Here is a 19,270-nt window from a genome sequence, read left to right on the forward strand (position 1 = left end):
ATACACACATACACACATACACTTAGCTTTATATATTAGATATATATATATATATATATATATATATATATATATATAAACAGTTATATGAAAAAGTTTGGGCACCCCTATTAATGTTAACCTTTTTTCTTTATAACAATTTGGGTTTTTGCAACAGCTATTTCAGTTTCATATATCTAATAAATGATGGACTGAGTAATATTTCTGGATTGAAATGAGGTTTATTGTACTAACAGAAAATGTGCAATCCGCATTTAAACAAAATTTGACCGGTGCAAAAGTGTGGGCACCCATATCAATTTCTTCATTTGAACACTCCTAACTACTTTTTACTGACTTACTAAAGCACTAAATTGGTTTTGTAACCTCATTGAGCTTTGAACTTCATATTCAGGTGTATCCAATCATGAGAAAAGGTATTTAATGTGGCCACTTGCAAGGTGTTCTCCTATTTGAATCTCCTATGAAGAGTGGCATCATGGGTTCCTCAAAACAACTCTCAAATGATCTGAAAACAAAGATTATTCAACATAGTTGTTCAGGGGAAGGATACAAAAAGTTGTCTCAGAGATTTAAACTGTCAGTTTCCACTGTGAGGAACATAGTAAGGAAATGGAAGAACACAGGTACAGTTCTTGTTAAGCCCAGAAGTGGCAGGCCAAGAAAAATATCAGAAAGGCAGAGAAGAAGAATGGTGAGCACAGTCAAGGACAATCCACAGACCACCTCCAAAGACCTGCAGCCTCATCTTGCTGCAGATGGTGTCAATGTGCATCGGTCAACAATACAGCGCACGTTGCACAAGGAGAAGCTGTATGGAAGAGTGATGCGAAAGAAGCCATTTCTGCAAGCACGCCACAAACAGAGTTGCCTGAGGTATGCAAAAGCACATTTGGACAAGCCAGTTACATTTTGGAAGACGATCCTGTGGACTGATGAAACAAAGATTGAGTTGTTTGGTCATACAAAAAGGCGTTATGCATGGAGGCAAAAAAAACACGGCATTCCAAAAAAAGCACTTGCTACCCACAGTAAAATTTGGTGGAGGTTCCATCATGCTTTGGGGCTGTGTGGCCAATGCCGTCACCGGGAATCTTGTTGAAGTTGAGGGTCGCATGGATTCAACGCAGTATCAGCAGATTCTTGACAATAATGTGCAAGAATCAGTGACATAAGTTGAAGTTACGCAGGGGATGGATATTTCAGCAAGACAATGATCCAAAACACCGCTCCAAATCTACTCAGGCATTCATGCAGAGGAACAATTACAATGTTCTGGAATGGCCATCCCAGTCCCCAGACCTGAATATCATTGAACATCTGTGGGATGATTTGAAGCGTGCTGTCCATGCTGGGCGACCATCAAACTTAACTGAACTGGAATTGTTTTGTAAACAGAAATGGTCAAATATACCTTCATCCAGGATCCAGGAACTCATTATAAGCTACAGGAAGCGACTAGAGGCTGTTATTTTTGCAAAAGAAGGATCCACAAAATATTAATGTCACTTTTATGTTGAGGTGCCCATACTTTTGCACCGATCAAATTTTGTTTAAATGCGGATTGCACAATTTCTGTTAGTACAATAAACCTCATTTCAATCCAGAAAAATTACTCAGTGCATCAGTTATAAGATATATGAAACTGAAATAGCTGTTGCAAAAACCCAAATTGTTATAAAGAAAAAAGGTTAACATTAACAGGGGTGCCGAAACGTTTATTTTTTTTTCATATAACTGTATATATACTAGCTGTACTACCCGGCTTCGCCCGGGTTAATAACTGTTGTTAACAAAATAGAATGTATTAACAAAAATTTATTCTGCACACATAAACCATAAAACAAATAGATAGAAATGTAATTATTAAAAGGTAAAAACTAAGCTAATAGAAACATTTCACAACATATATTTCAACACCATAGATATTCCACACAGATATAACTAAATTGGCCAAGTAATGTGCTCCATCTGTCTCTTTCAGGTCTGTCTCTTTCCAGGTCTGTCTCTTTCCCTGTCTGCCTCTTTCCCCATCTGCCTGTCTCTGTCTGTCTATTCTTTTGTCTGTCTCTATCTCTTTGTTTCTTTCCCTATCTGTCTCTTTCTAGGTTTGTCTCTTTCCCAGGTCTGTCCCTTTCACCGTCTGTCTCCCCGTCTTTGTCTGTGTCTCTTTCCAGGTCTGTCTCTTTCCCTGTCTGTCTCTTTCCCTGTATGCCTGTCTCTGTCTGTCTCTTTCCTTGTCTGTCTCTATTTCTCTGTCTCTTTCCCAGTCTGTCTCTATCAAGGTCTGTGTTTTTCCTCATCTATCTTTGTCTGTCTCTCTGGCTGTCTCCTCCTTTCCTGTCTGCCTGTCTCTGTCCCTGTCTGCATGTCTGTCTGTCTCTTTCCCCATCTGTCTCTTTCCCCATCTGTCTCTTTCTCCATCTGTCTCTTTCTCCATCTGTCTCTTTCCAGGTCTGTTTCTTACCAGGTCTGTCTCTGTCTGTTTCTTTCAAGGTCTGTCTCTGTCTGTCTCTTTACCTGTCTGTCTCTGTCTGTCTCTTTCACCGTCTGTCTCTGTCTGTCTCTTTCCCCGTCTGTCTCTACCTCTCTGTGTCATTCCCTGTCTGTCTCTCTGTCTGTCTCTGTCTGTCTCTCTATCCATCTCCCCACCGACATCTTATTACCTCACATATAAGCTTCTTATACTATGAATGTCTTTTGCTCCTATAGCAACCAATCACAGCTCCTACTAATACACTATACTACTACAGCTCCTTTAATAACCTGTAGTTCCAGGCTCCATTTACTTTAATGGAGGCATGTTTTTTGGAGAGTAACTGTAATGTGCAGGGTTAAATTTTCCTGTCAAAACATAGTCTACGACGTTCCCTGGGCCACATGAGGTGTCTATGCAAAATTTCGTGATTGTAAATGCGACGGTGCGGATACACTTTTCATTTCACTTTTCCCCATTATGTGGATAGGGGCAAAATTGATTGTTAATTTGGAACGCGCGGGGTTAAAATTTTGCCTCACAACATAGTCTATGACGGTCTCGGGGTCCAGACGTGTGAGTGTGCAAAATTTTGTGGCTGTAGTTGCGAAGGTGCAGATGCCAATCCCGGACATACATACATACTGTGAGGTAGCAGCGTTGCTTGGGCAAAAACGTGAGGCAGCAGCGTGTTCACACCAACAGTCTATTTATTGTTGCAGCATAAATAGATCCAATTTCCCACTGTCAAAGTCTCTTCCGGATCACAGCCGGTGCATATAGACAAATTCTTTGCATCAAAAAGTCTTGTTACCTTAGGACCCCGTTAACCGCAGGGATCTGTGTAAGGTTCTCCTAGGCTCACACTCTTGGCCTGTGTTCACTCCACACAGAGCCAGCCCAGCTCACACGGCATGTGTTAGCTTCACCAAGCCTGGCTCTCAACTGAGACACACCCTGCTGTGCTCTGCATGATTTTAAACAAAAATGCCGGACATGAGGATTGCTACAAAACCTGGACTGGGAGGAGGGATCTGTCTCCCTGTTACCCTTTGTGCTATACTCCCAGTAATAGCTATAGCAAACTCAGAGGGTTTCCAGACACATTCTGGGGGACACATAGCGGTCTTCAAATATTACCCCTGTCACTGCCTCACAATACATACACACCTTCAGCTTTATATATTTTATATATATATTGTGATAACACGCTCCGGGATCGCTTTTGCTGGGTTCAAAGGGCACGTATTCACCTCAGGCAGACAGCCGAATTCAAGGTGTAACTGACGCTTGGTCAGGTTTATTGCAGTGAAGCATAAACAAAAAGAAAAAAAAACACCAACAAAATAAATCCTTGCCTGTCCGGCACTAACTATACACAGTGTTATCCTAACTACCAACTGGAGGGCTTCTCCCTTCCAGCTAAACCATACAAACATCAGGCACTGCTCCTCACAAGTGTCTCCTACACAGCCAGGCTTACTGTGTTCCCAGATGGAGACCCTCCCCCAACTTCCCAGATTCCTTTTACCTCCGTCCTTCACCTCCCATTAATCCATTAGTAGCCAGGTGATCCTGGCCAGGCTAAGTCACATAGGACCGATACCGGGGTGAGATATACCTGCCCTCATCCACTAATCCCACATGAGTCTCACATATCCCCCCCCTCTGCTCAGACCACCTCGGCTGAGCAACGGCACCCACAAAACAGTGCACACGAGACAGGGCATCAGCATTCCCCATCCGCACCCCCGGGCGGTGCTCCACTGTAAAACGGTAGGCCTGAAGTGCAAGGAACCACCGGGTCACTCGGCCATTCCGTTCCCTATTCAAGTGCATCCACTTGAGAGGGGCATGGTCAGTGATCAGCCGGAACTTCCTTCCAATCAAGTAATATTTAAGGGACTCTAGAGCCCACTTAATGGCTAAGCATTCTTTTTCCACTATGGCATAGTTGCGTTCATGCTTATTAAGTTTCCGACTAAGATAAAGGACCGGATGTTCCTCTCCGTCCTTCAGTTGTGACAATACAGCCCCGATACCGGCATCAGAAGCGTCCGTTTGGACCACGAACTCGCTGCGGAAGTCCGGAGTCATTAGCACAGGTTGAGAGCAAAGAGCTAGTTTTAAGTTATGGAAGGCTTCTTCGGCTGCCGTGGTCCATTTGATCATGACAGAGTCTTTCCCTTTGGTAAGGTCCGTCAGGGGAACAGCGGTAGCCGCAAAATTGGGAATGAACCGTCGGTAGTAGCCGGCTATTCCCAAAAACGCTCTCACCTGCTTCTTGTTGACTGGTTGCGGCCATTTCTGAATGGCTTGTATCTTGTCAATCTGGGGTTTAACAATTCCCCTCCCAATTACGTATCCCAAATACCGGGCTTCTTCCAGCCCGATATGACATTTCTTGGGGTTTGCTGTTAGACCCGCCTCCCGCAGGTCCTCAATCACAGCCTCTAGTTTCTGGAGGTGCGTCTCCCAGTCCAGGCTGTATATGACTATGTCATCCAAATACGCAGAAGCATAGTGCCTATGGGGCCTCAGGACTCGGTCCATCAACCTTTGAAAGGTTGCCGGTGCCCCGTGTAGTCCAAACGGCATATACACATACTGGTATAAACCTTCCGGTGTAGAAAACGCGGTTTTCTCTTTAGCGGCCTCTGTTAGCGGGATCTGCCAATAGCCCTTCGTTAAGTCTAGGGTCGTGATATACCGGGCTTTTCCAAGCCGATCTATTAATTCGTCGACCCGTGGCATAGGGTATGCATCAAATTTGGAGACCGCATTTAATCTCCTGAAGTCATTGCAGAATCTAATGGAGCCGTCTGGTTTCGGTATTAACACAATCGGACTCGACCAGGCGCTATGCGATTCCTCGATTACACCTAACTCTAACATGGTCTTCACTTCTCGGGAGACAGCTTCCCGCCGAGCCTCCGGTATTCGGTAGGGCTTTACCTGAACTGTTACCCCAGGCTCTGTTATGATGTCATGTTTAATGAGAGTGGTCTGCCCGGGCTTTTCCGAGAAAAACTCGTGATTGTTGATTACAAACTGCTTGACGTCGGTCTTTTGCCGCTCCGACAGAGTCTCCGCCGTCCCGACATCCGGTATGGTCTGCTTGCAGACCGGAAGGGCCAGACCTGCTGACAGAGCTGGACGGTCCTTCCAGGGTTTTATCAGATTCACGTGATAAATCTGTTCAGGCTTCCTTTTACCAGCCTGGTACACTTTGTAGTTTACCTCACCCACCCGTTCCTTAATTTCAAAGGGGCCTTGCCACTTTGCCAGAAATTTGCTTTCTGCCGTGGGGACCAGGATCAACACCCTATCTCCGGGTGCAAAAGTACGGATCTTGGCCCCCCTATCATAAATCCTTTTCTGTGCTCCTTGAGCCTGTATCATATGCTCTTTAACGATGGGCATCACCGCCGCAATACGGTCCTGCATTTGGGTTACATGGTCTATTACGCTTTTGAACGGGGTGACCTGTCCCTCCCAGGTTTCTTTAGCGACATCTAACAGTCCACGGGGACGTCGGGCGTACAGAAGCTCGAAAGGAGAGAACTCGGTGGAAGACTGGGGCACCTCCCGGATGGCAAAAAGCAAATACGGGAGTAAGTAGTCCAAGTTCTTCCCGTCCTTGTCTATCGCCTTACGGAGCATCTGTTTCAAAGTTTTGTTAAACCGTTCGACCAGTCCGTCCGTTTGAGGGTGATACACGGAGGTGCGTAACTGTGCTATTTGTAACAGCCTGCAGAGTTCTTTCATTACTTTAGACATAAAGGGGGTTCCTTGGTCTGTGAGTATTTGTTTTGGGACACCAACCCGACTAAACACATGGACCAGCTCCTTGGCAATGGTCTTGGTGGCCGTGTTACGCAAAGGGATGGCCTCGGGGTAACGAGTGGCATAATCCAAGATGACAAGGATGTGCTGGTGTCCTCGTGCAGACTTGGGGAGGGGTCCAACTAAATCCATCCCAATTCTCTCAAATGGGATCTCGATGATAGGCAGAGGTACTAAGGGGCTACAGAAACGGGGCCTAGGCGCAGACATTTGGCAGTCGGGACAAGACTCGCAATAGGTGCGAATATCGTGATGCATGCCGGGCCAAACAAAACAGTGTAATATCCTTTCGGTAGTTTTCTGGACCCCCAGGTGTCCCCCCATCATGTGTCCGTGTGCCAGGTCCAGCACTCTCCGCCTGTAGGCTCTCGGCACAACCAATCGTTGTACTGTGTCATCCCCCTTCTTCTCTATCTGATAGAGAAAGTCATTCTCCAGGGCCATGTAGGGGTAAGCCAGCCTAGTACCTGCATCCACCTGCACCCCGTTTATCATTTTAACATTTTTTATAGCCTGAGTAAGGGTAGGATCTCTCATTTGCTCACTTTGGAAGTCATCTTTCTGGACTTCCAAATTCAGCCAAGAGGAAGGGGGACAGCCACCCGTGTCCGCCTCTGCCCCGGGTTCATCGGAATCACCCGCCAGAACTGAAAAGGGGAACTGGGGGTTGTTTTCAGCGGATTCCTCCTCTGAACCCTCTTGTGGGGCATCCTCTAGTGGCTCCGGGCCCACACAAGGTGTGGGAGAAGGATCATCCGTGCGGCTACCCTGGGGTACTAATTGGTTCTCCCACAACTGCCAGAAGTGGGGAAAATCCCTGCCCAAAATGATATCATGCAATAGTGCTGGTACTAGTCCCACCTTATGATGCACAGACCCATAGGGCGTAGTAATGCAGGAGACCGTTGTGAGGTACGAGCAGGTGTCTCCATGCACACATGTCACAGAAAATTTATCTGACGGTCCCATCGGGACTGTTACCAGACTGGCCTTTACCAGAGTCACCACACTCCCGAAGTCCAACAGCGCAACAACAGTATTGCCATCAATGGACACTTCACACAGGTGTTTTTTCATATCGCCTTGACATGCAGCAACACACACTACCCGTGCAACCATAGCCCTGCGTTTTTCAAAGTCCGTGACATCACACTGCATCGGTTCTGCAGTTACTGGACAGTTTGCAGCAATGTGGCCCAACTCCTGGCAGCGGAAACACCTCACGGGCCCCTTGCTGAGACCATAGTTTGGCACCTTAGCCCTCACAGGGCCAGCAGTCCTGTTTTCCTCCTCCACTGCCTTAGAATATTTTCCTCCTCCCCATGACCCTGGAACAGTCTTACCAGATCCTCGTCGAGAAGGGGAAGAGCGAGGATGTGTAGCATCGTCCATAAGTCCTTCTGCCAAGGAATAACGCTCCACTAGATCCACTAGCTGATCCGCTGTCGTGGGGTTTCCATGGCTTACCCACCTCTTCAGAGATGGCGGTAGAGCTCTTAGGTATTTATCAAGAACGATTCTTTGTACCATCTCTGGCGCCGTCAGAACCTCGGGCTGTAGCCATTTCTTGGTCAAGTGAATGAGGTCAAACATCTGTGACCGCGGTGGTTTATCGGGCTGATAAGTCCATTGATGAACTCTCTGTGCTCGCACGGCCGTCGTCACTCCCAGCCGGGCAAGGATCTCGGCTTTTAGTTTATCAAAGTCATGCGCTGCTTCAGGCTCAAGATCAAAGTAGGCTTTTTGGGCCTCACCTGCCAGAAACGGTGCAAGCAAGTCGGCCCATCGCTCCTTTGGCCACTTTTCCCGCTCCGCCGTCCGTTCAAACGTGGTCAGGTAAGCTTCCACATCGTCCTCTGTGGTTAATTTCTGCCAGCACCGACTCACATGAATCACCCTCTGGTCAGCCTCCGCATTATTCTCCGGTACGGTCGCCAGACGCTGCGCCACCTGCTGCAAAAGTTGGCGGTCTTTAACCGTCGATTCCACCAGTTCCTTCAACTGTGCCGACATCAAGCGATTAGCCTCCTGCTGCACAGCTGCGGATTGTACCAGCGCTTTCACCACGTCATCCATTATGATGCGCTGTAACGTGCTGCCCGCGTTCTCCACCACAATGTGATAACACGCTCCGGGATCGCCTTTGCTGGGTTCAAAGGGCACGTATTCACCTCAGGCAGACAGCCGAATTCAAGGTGTAACTGACGCTTGGTCAGGTTTATTGCAGTGAAGCATAAACAAAAAGAAAAAAAAACACCAACAAAATAAATCCTTGCCTGTCCGGCACTAACTATACACAGTGTTATCCTAACTACCAACTGGAGGGCTTCTCCCTTCCAGCTAAACCATACAAACATCAGGCACTGCTCCTCACAAGTGTCTCCTACACAGCCAGGCTTACTGTGTTCCCAGATGGAGACCCTCCCCCAACTTCCCAGATTCCTTTTACCTCCGTCCTTCACCTCCCATTAATCCATTAGTAGCCAGGTGATCCTGGCCAGGCTAAGTCACATAGGACCGATACCGGGGTGAGATATACCTGCCCTCATCCACTAATCCCACATGAGTCTCACAATATATATATATATATAATATACATACAAATATACACATAGATATAGCACTCACAGTACAGTGCACTACACTTGTACAGTACAGTGTACTCACATATTCAGGAGTTTTTCCAAGAGTGGGCGTTCGGATTGTGGAATGTTTGAGTGGTGGAGGTGGAGCTATGGTGTAGCCTGGCGGTGTCTCAATTGGGTCCGAAAACTTTGCCAGTTGGGGGCCCTGAAATTCCTAGTGGCAGCTGGGAAATCAATATTGCACATAAAGATTCCCATACATACAAGAGAAAGCTTTTCTGGTGCACTAGAATATAAGCTATGATATTGCTCTTCTCTCCCTCTTTATTTCCTTAGAAAGATAAGTCACATACAACATTTCAGCACATTTCAAACCAATGCTTTTCTACGCTTTGTAGCACTGCTATTGCTCTAGATAACTAAACCATGGGTACAGAAATGTTTTTGATTCTAATGCGGGCGTCATACGAGACTATCTATCGTGCAATGTGTCGTTGGGGTCACGGTTTTCGTGACGCACATCCAGCATCGTTTACGTCGTCGTCCCGTGTGACACCTACAAGCGACGCAGAACGTTCGCAAATCGTGTATCGTTGACACATTGCTCATTTTTAAAAAATTGTTTATTTTTCTTTGCACCGGTTGTTCATCGTACCCGGGGCAGCACACATCGCTCTGTGTGACACCCCGGGAACGATGAACACAGCTTACCTGCGTCCCGCGGCTCCCTCTGGCTATTCTTTTAAACTACATGGCTAAATGGGGGAAAACTTTAAACAAGGATTTTACAGAAGAAAACTGGCAATTTAGCCTAAAAGCGACTTTTTCCTTTAACATTTCAGCTATTCTACACGAGTCCTTCTATAAGGTCATAACAAATTGGTATTTCACTCCATCTAAGCTACATAACATAGACCCCAAAAATACTCCACTTTGTTGGAGAAATTGTAACGAAAAAGGAACGTTGGTCCACATCTTATGGAATTGCCCAAAGATAAGACATCTCTGGAGGGAAGTGTCAAATCTAATTAATCGAGTTACCAATTCCAACATCAAATTATCGCCCCAAATGGCGCTTCTTTCTATGGATATGGAAAAACTAGACCAAATGCAGATCCCGATTGTGATTCACATTTTTTTGATCACCAAACAACTTTTATTGGCCAAATGGAAAAGTGATACTGTTCCAAATATTTCTGAAGTAATCAAGATGTTATCCATGCACCACGAATTTGAAAATAAACACGCGATATACAATAACCTGTTCCAACCCTATCAAAAGAGATGGGGTACCTGGCTATCCTACATCGAGCAATCCAAACCATAAGCTTATATAGTAGTAATTTTGAAGCTAAAAACACAAATAGTCCTCTGACAAATCCCAATCAATTTTCTCCTTTCTTTCTCCCTTCCTCTTTCTCTTCTTTCCTTTTCCTCTTTTTTTCTTTCTTGTACATATTTCTTAAAAGTAATGATTCTCAATATTTGCAAAGAAGATATAACTAAACTAATATATGTTGTACAGAAGTCTTTGCAAATGATTATTATGCATGATAGTTCTCCTTCTAACCATTTTCCGAATGCCATTTCACCTTTCTTTTCCCGGTTTCCCCAATAAAGATCTCTCCTTCAACCTTCCCTCCCCGGCTTACCTCCCCTCAAACAAAAAACGCAAATGTTTGAACTGTTTACAAAGAAATTGTCCAATGTTTCTACTTTGTTCCACTAAACTAATGTAATATATAAATGTTCTAATATGTAATAATAAAAATATTGTAACCAGGAAGGAGGTGGGCAGGATATTTACATCCCACTCATCTCCGCCCCTCCGCTTCTATTGGCCGGCCGCTGTGTGACGTCACTTTGACGCCGAATGTCTCACCCCCTTCAGGAAGTGGATGTTCGCCGCCCACAGCAACGTCGCTCAGCAGGTAAGTACGTGTGACGGCGGTTTAACGACTTTGTGCACCACGGGCAACTAATTGCCCGTGACGCACCAACGACGGGGTCGAGTACGATCGCTCGTGCGATCGCACGATATATCGTATCGTGTGACGCCCGCATTTTTCATAAGTTCTAATAAAAAATGGATACTTATAGAGGACCTGTCACAATTGCTGACATGTAACTCCCATGTAAGAACAATACAAAAATATCTATTCCTAGAAGTTCCAGTATTCTCTCATTGTAGATCTTCCCTTAAATGAAAGAACAAATGTATATTTGTCATTATTATTCCCGTTGTCAATAGGGTATGTGTTCATACATATTCTGAGTGTGTTCATACATATTCTGTCTGACACTGTTAGGCTGGCGTCCCACAGTACGATTTATCGTGCGATCGCACGAGCGATCGTACCCGCCCCCGTTGTTTGTGCGTCACGGGCAATTAGTTGCCCATGGCGCACAAAGTCGTTAACCCCCCGTCACACGTACTTACCTTCCAGATGAAGTCATTGTGGGTGGCAAACATCCTCTTCCTGAAGGGGGAGGAACGTTCGGCGTCACAGCGACATCACACAGAGGCCGGCCAATAGAAGCAGAGGGGCGGAGATGAGCGGGACGTAACATTCCGCCCACCTCCTTCCTTCTGCATTGCCGGCGAGACGCAGGTAAGCTGTGTTTGTCGTTCCTGGGGTGTCACACGGAGCGATGTGTGCTGCCTCGGGAACGATGAACAACCGGAGCACAGAAGGAGGACCGACATTTTGAAAATGAACGACGTGTCAACGAGCAACGATAAGGTGAGTATTTTTGCTCGTTCACAGTCGTTCGGAGGTGTCACACGTAACGATATGTCAAACAACGCCGGATGTGTGTTACTAACGACGTGACCCCGACGACATATTGATCGATATATTGTACCGTGTGACGCCGGCCTAAGAATTTGCTCTACTGACAAAGAAAATGGTAATAGTCAGTGGCTGCAACTGTAATGTGTTGCAGCAACAGGGGATCAACATTCTTTTTTCCCTTTAAACCACAGTGGACATGTTTGTTTCTTTGTTCTCAAAAAAACTTTCACAAGATACTTATATATTTGGTTGGTCAACTTTAATGAAAATATATATTAGTTTGTATTTTCATACAGAAGACATCATATTCTGGTAGATCATGAGCTAGTATCTTATATAAATATATAAGTTATTGTCTTTGTTAACAATGAACGTAGCAAAAAAATTCAACCAAAAGACTTGTGCGTGAAGTGACAGTCGAGGCTTTTAATCTGTGCTTTTTGCTATTCTCTAAACCTGCGTAGCCAACTTGGTTTTTTTTTCTGGGCAGCTTATCCAAAAATCAAGGACAGACAATATTTCTTACGGACACATTGGAAAAACAATAAGAAATCATATTTATAAGTGATCCGTGTCTACAGTCCAGAATAGTCATATGTAGACATCAGCTGTATTCACTGTAAAATATAAAATAATTAATCAAAATAATCTGTATAGGTTTCTTCAGCTTAAAAAAGTCGCAGATGTCTTAAAAAATTTTTTTACGAACAGGTCAAAAAAGAGCCTTATTTTATGGACTGTTCTGGAATTTATGGACAGTTGGCAACCCGGCTCTAAATACATACAAATGTCTAATTATTTTACAATTATTTATGCTTTGTTCATTATCCACATGTTCCGTTTTCATCAGATTTGTAACATGGGTTACTATAGGAAGCTCCCCTACGTTCTTCATCCTGTACATTAGCATATAGTGTCGTAGTGACTGGAGGCCAGCTGGGGTCATTCTGTAGCGCTCTGTATAACTCTCTATACTTGCTGGACGACTTATATTTGAAGAGTCTTTTTAGAAACAGCCAAAGTCGTCTATTTTCAATAACAGATTCCTTAAAGAAAAAAAGCAATGTTAAATATAGCAGTTGTTATACGACAAGATTATACAGTATATTACAAAAGTAAGTATACCCCTCACATTTTCATAAATATTTTACTACTAGCTGTACTACCCGGCTGTCAGAGTTCCGGGATTTCCAGTTTTCTTTTGAAGGATCTTGCCCTTTGTTAACATGGCGTTTTCTGTTCTGTTGCCCTACTTCCTGTCCATCTGTTTAAAAGCCGCCCCTAAGCTTAGTCTAGTTGCCTGAGTATACTGCTTCCTGTGTACTCCTGCCCTGCTGCTCTCATCTCCTGATTGCTGTTTGGATCCAGTTGAAATACCTGACACCAGCTCTGGACTTCACCTCTCATCCAACTGTGCTCGGACTCTGTCTGCCGTCTCTGGTCGGCACTTCTGCCCGGTCCCTTCCGTTCATATCCACCCTAGGACTCACATCACGTACGGACATTTTTTGGACTATATCTGTTGCCCTTTTTGTGTCCCGGCTGCTGCGCATTTAGGCCTTCTGGGGTGATTGCCGGACAGCCCCTGTGTAGGGGTTCGCTCCTGGTGGTCTCCCTGGGAGAGTCCGGTGTGCGGCCCCGGGAATTCCTCTTTGCTCTGAACCCAGCAGGTATTTACTGTGTTTATGTTCCACTGTGTATATACTGTTCTGTGTGCATATTGCGGTTACATATTACTGTGTATATTTTGTTCTGTTTACATATTGCGGTTACTTATTATTGTGTATATTCTGTTCTGTGCACATATTGCGGTTACATATTATAAAACGTCTTTTGCACCAAGAACTCGTCTCTGGTTGTCATTGCCCTAACGCAATCGAAATCCTCAGTACATACAATAGTATTACACCGGCTTCGCCCGGGTTAATAACTGTTCTTAACAAAATAGAATGTATTAACAAAAATGTATTCTGCACACAAAAACCACAAAACAAATAGCTAGAAATCTAATTATTAAAAGGCAAAAACTAAGCTAATAGAAGCATTTCACAACATATATTTCAACACCACAGATATTCCACACAGATTTAACTAAATTGGCCAAGTAATGTGCTCCGTCTGTCTCTTTCCAGGTCTGTCTCTTTCCCTATCTGCCTCTTTCCCCGTCTGCATGTCTCTGTCTGTCTCTTCTTTTGTCTGTCTCTATCTCTTTGTTTCTTTCCCCATCTGTCTCTTTTCCAGGTCTGTCCCTTTCCTCGTCTGTTTCCCCGTCTCTTTGTCTGTCTTTTCCTGTCTGTCTCTTTCCCTGTCTGCCTGTCTCTGTCTGTCTCTTTCCTTGTCTGTCTCTATTTCTCTGTCTCTTTCCTCATCTGTCTCTATCAAGGTCTGTGTCTTTCCCCATCTATCTTTGTCTGTCTCTCTGGCTGTCTCCTCCTTCCCTGTATGCCTGTCTCTGTCCCTGTCTGCATGTCTGTCTGTTTCTTTCCCCATCTGTCTCTTTTCCAGGTCTGTCCCTTTCCTCGTCTGTTTCCCCGTCTCTTTGTCTGTCTTTTCCTGTCTGTCTCTTTCCCTGTCTGCCTGTCTCTGTCTGTCTCTTTCTTTGTCTGTCTCTATTTCTCTGTCTCTTTCCTCATCTGTCTCTATCAAGGTCTGTGTCTTTCCCCATCTATCTTTGTCTGTCTCTCTGGCTGTCTCCTCCTTCCCTGTATGCCTGTCTCTGTCCCTGTCTGCATGTCTGTCTGTCTCTTTCCCCATCTGTCTCTTTCCAGGTCTTTTTCTTCACAGGTCTGTCTCTGTCTGTCTCTTTCAAGGTCTGTCTCTTTCCAGGTCTGTCTCTGTCTGTCTCTTTCCCCATCTGTCTCAGTCTGTCTCTTTCACCGTTTGTCTCTGTCTGTCTCTTTCCCTGTCTGTCTCTCTGTCTGTCTCTGTCTGTCTCTCTCTATCCGTCTCCCCACCGACATCTTACTACCTCACATATAAGCTTCTTATACTATGAATGTCTTTTGTTCCTATAGCAACCAATCACAGCTTCTATTAATAACCTGTAGTTCCAGGCTCCATTTACTTTAATGGAGGCATGTTTTTTGGAGAGTAACTGTAAAGTGCGGGGTTACATTTTCCTGTCAAAGCATAGTCTACGACGTTCCCCGGGTCACATGAGGTGTCTGTGCAAAATTTCGTGATTGTAAATGCGACGGTGTGGATACACTTTTCGTTTTTTCTTTTTCCCCATTATATAGATAGGGGCAAAATTGAATGGTAAATTGGAACGCGCGGGGTTAAAATTTCGCCTCACAACATAGCCTATGATGCTCTCGGGTCCAGACATGTGAGTGTGCAAAATTTTGTGGCTGTAGCTGCGACGGTGCAGATGCCAATCCCGGACATACATAGAAACACACATTCAGCTTTATATATTAGATATCTTTTCATGGGACAACACTGAAGATATGACACTTTGATACAATGTAAAGTATTCAGTGTACAGCTTGTATAGCAGAGTAAATTTGGTGCCCTCTAAGTAAACACACAGAAATTAATGTCTAAACCACTGGCAACAAAAGTGAGTACATCTCTAAGTTAAAATGGCCAAATTGTGCCTCATTAGTCATTTTCCCTTCAGGTGTCATGTAATTCATTAGTGTTACAAGTAGAGATGAGTGGTGTTCAAATCGAACCGTTCGCCAATTTCAATTTCGAGTTGTTTTGGGCGATGTTCGAGTCGCTCAACTAACTTGAACGATTTGCTTCATGTTCGACAGTTCGAGATAACGTTCGATAACGATTCGATCACCAAAAGCGTGGATTTTCACAGTAAGGCTATGTGCGCACGTTGCGTATTTACATGCGTCCTGCGTCACCAGCACAATCCCTCTCTCTTTCCTACTCACCGATCAGCTGTATGGCTGTCACAAAGCTCTGGCGGCTTTTCCTCTTTTGAAAATGGCTGCCGCTCATTATTCAATCTTGTATTCCCTGCTTTCCTCGCCCACGGGCGCCCATGATTGGTTGCAGTCAGACATGCCCCCACGCTGAGTGAAAAACGGTCGCACTGCAACCAATCACAGCCATTGGTGGGCGGATCTATATCGTGCAGTAAAATAAATAAATAATTAAAAAAAAAACTGCGGTCCCCCCAATTTTGATACCAGCCAAGATAAAGCCACATGGCTGGAGGCTGGTATTGTCAGGATGGGGAGAGCCATGTTATGGGGACCCCACCACCCTAACAATATCAGCCAGCAGCCGCCTGGAATTGCCGCATCCATTAGATGCGACAGTCCCGGGACTCTACCCGACTCATCCCTAATTGCCCTGGTGCGGTGGCAATCAAGGTTATAAGGAGTTAAATGGCATCTTATAGCTGCCACTAAGTCCTAGGTTAATCATGGCAGGCGTCTCCCCGAGATATCTTCCATGATTAATCTGTAAGTGAAAGTAAATAAACACACACAACGAAAAATCCTTTATTTGGAATAAAACACAAAAAAAACCCTCATTTACCACTTTATTAATCCCCAAACACCCATCCAGGTCCGAAGTAATCCACACAACGCTTTCACCTCTGCTACATGAAGCTGACAGGGAGCGCCGCAGAACACGACCACTCTGTGTCAGCTCCACGCAGCAACTGAAGTGAGCCGCACTGTCACCGGAGACTTCACTCAGGTAGTGTCGGTGTGTGCGGGGATGATGGAGGCCGCTGTGTGCGGGGATGATAGAGGCCGGTATGTGGGGGGATGATGGAGGCTGGTGTTTGCAGGGATGATGGAGGCCGGTGTGTGGGGGGATGATGGGGGCCAGTGTGTGCGGAGATGATGGGGGCTGGTGTGTGCTAGGAAGATGGAGGCCGGTGTGTGCGGGGATGACATGGGCCAGTGTGTGCGGAGATGACAGGGGCCGGTGTGTGCAGGGATGACGGGGCATTGTGTGCGGGTTTTTTCGGGCCGGTGTGTGCGGGGATGATGGGGCGTTGTGTGCGGGGATAATGGAGGCCGGTGTGTGCGGGGATGATGGAGGCCGGTCTGTCCGGTGATGATGGGTGCGGTAGTGCCAAGGTGTGTGCAGTGATGATAATGGGGCGGTAGTGCTTGCCTGTGTGCGGTGATGATGGGTGCAGTAGTGCCGGGGTGTGTGCGGGGATGATGATGGGGGTGGTACTGCCGGGGTGTGTGCGGTGATGATGATGGGTGCGGTAGTGCCTGCGTGTGTGCTGTAATGATGATGGGGGCGGTAGTGCCTGTGTGTGTGCGGTGATGATGATGGGAGCGGTAGTGCTTGCGTGTGTGTGTGGTGATGATGAGTGCAGTAGTGCCGGGGTGTGTGCGGTGATGATGAGTGCGGTAGTGCCGGGGTGTGTGCAGTGATGATGATGGGGGCGGTAGTGCTTGTGTGTGTGTGGTGATTATGAGTGCGGTAGTGCCGAGCTGTGTGCGGTGATGATGAGTGCGGTAGTGCCGGGGTATGTGCAGTGATGATGATGGGTGCAGTAGTGCCGATGTGTGCGGTGATGATGGGGGCGGTAGTGTCGGTGTGTGCGGTGATGACGATGGGGGCGGTAGTGTCTGGGTGTGTGCGGTGATGATGTGTGCGATAGTGCCGGTTGTGCGGTGATGATGGGGGCTCACTCTCTCTCTCAGCTTAACGCAATGCGTTATTTCACAGGAATCCGTTGCCTTTATATCACACTATTTACAACGCATCCGTCACATGCGTCACACAACGCATTGTGACGGATGTCGTTCAACGCAAGTAAGAAGTACCTTTTGCTGTCAGTGGGCATGGAGCCGAGCTGAATGGCAGAGCAAGCATCCAGCGCGCATACATTCTGCATCAATTCTTCAGTCACAATACATTCACATGTGCTGCAGAATTATATGCATGGACACTACGCAATGTGCGCAATGTTAGTAATATCAAAATTCAGTGTATAGTTTGCGGGGGGAGGCTGGAGTTCCTGAAATAATTGCAATCTCCATTTTTTTTTTCCTAACCGCGCGTACAGTGGGGCGGGCCAGGCTGTCAGCCAATCACACACACACAGCAAAGTGCATTTTTTGCACACAAGCAAGGGCATGTGTCATTGGCTGTGTATGTCACATATCCTTGCCCTATAAGGCCGTCTGAGTAGTTTCACTTTTGGACACCGTAGAAGGAGTTTACTCTGTGTATATCTACCGCCCCGTGCTCGGCAGCCGAGCCGCTCGGATCCGGAACTTCAGTGGGTGGCTCGAGGGTCTCCGGACTCGGGGGCCCTGCGGTCGCGTCAATCAAAAAGGGGTTGGTGGTTAAGGGACGTAGGTGTACGGCCAGAGCCGTGTTAAGTTTGTGACACCACCCACGGGATGTGGTGAAGGTGGACACCACCGCTGCAGTTACGGGACACCCGGGGGAGATGTTGCACAGCAAGTTGTTAACCCCTCCGTGGGCAGGGATGGTGGCCCCGGGACCCGTTGGGGATGTTTTGCGGTGTAGGGAGATGGGCGGCCGGAGGTCACTGATGTACTCACTATTAGTAAACACACAAGTCTCTGGTAAACCAAGGTGATGGTGGTCGGTGCCCCCAGCCGGCTGCAGTCCGGTCCCCCACCTGGTTGGTGGTCTCCGTCTTTCTCCTGCACCTGTTTGTGATGGTGGACTACCTGGGCCTGTAACGTCATGAGTCCGCTCCCGGCTTGTGGTTGCCTGAGAAGCCCTTTGCCCGCAGACGCTGGCCCGTGGGATCTCTGAGCTGTGGCGGTGGCATTTTATCCCCCTCGTTGGGCTTTTGTCTTTAGTCGGGACTTTGGGTTGGACAGGACCTCTAGTCCTGGCCACAATCAGTTAATTAGCTAGCCCCCAGAAGCTTCTGGACCTAGCTTCAGGGTCTGAGTACCCCCCTTTGTGCTCCAGTTTCCGAGTCGGTTCCCCGGGTCGGTACCGGCGGGCCACTACCCTGTCCTGGTCCACCACGGTTCCACCGAGCCATCTTCCCAACTCCTGCAGACATGGACTGCCGTCTGCCTCCTAGCCAGCAGTACCAGGGCTCCTACCCTGGCACCGGTTCAGTTTGGGTCTTTCCTCTGCTGGAGCTGCACACAGCTCCAGCCCACACCTCTCCACTCGACCTCTAGACTTGAACTCCAGGACCGAACAACTAAACTTTCCTGCCCCAGGCTGTCTGAGACTCCTTGGTGGGCGTCTTCCAACCACCTGGTTCCGCCCCCTGTGTGTCCATCAAGCATTGAGGGGGGTGACTAGGGTTTTATATGTTTGGCTGTTGTCACCCTTTAGGGAACGGTGTAATGCAGGGTCCTATCTGTGACTACCTGTCCCTGCCAGGGCGTCACATATACGTACTTCATACCAGAACTGGCTCATCTGGATCGATCTGTTCACCTCCAGATTTGTCCTGTGGCTTCTACGCTGGTAAGCTGAACCTTTTTTTTAGTGTTTTCAATGTGTTTGTGTTTGCCTACCATTGTTTTCAATGGGGTTCGAAGGTGTTCGTCTAACATTCGTCGAACGTTCGACGAACACACCCGCCGTTCGACAAACCGAACTGAACTCGAACACTAGGGGGGTGGCTC

General features: G+C 46.7%; 1 protein-coding gene across 2 annotated transcripts in view; it reads right to left on the reverse strand.

Annotated features, from left to right (window-relative positions):
- Positions 1-12,007: 12,007 nt before the first annotated feature.
- The window catches only part of LOC142296642 (putative cation-transporting ATPase 13A5), a 251,505-nt gene continuing 244,242 nt past the window's right edge, over positions 12,008-19,270 (reverse strand). For both annotated transcript variants that reach the window (XM_075340494.1, XM_075340493.1), the window contains one exon: positions 12,008-12,748. In XM_075340494.1, the coding sequence (XP_075196609.1) occupies positions 12,527-12,748 (222 nt within the window). In that variant the 3' untranslated portion in view covers positions 12,008-12,526. The remainder of the gene's footprint in view (positions 12,749-19,270) is intronic.

This window comes from Anomaloglossus baeobatrachus, chromosome 3, assembly GCF_048569485.1.
Source record: "Anomaloglossus baeobatrachus isolate aAnoBae1 chromosome 3, aAnoBae1.hap1, whole genome shotgun sequence".
NCBI classification, from domain to species: domain Eukaryota; kingdom Metazoa; phylum Chordata; class Amphibia; order Anura; family Aromobatidae; genus Anomaloglossus; species Anomaloglossus baeobatrachus.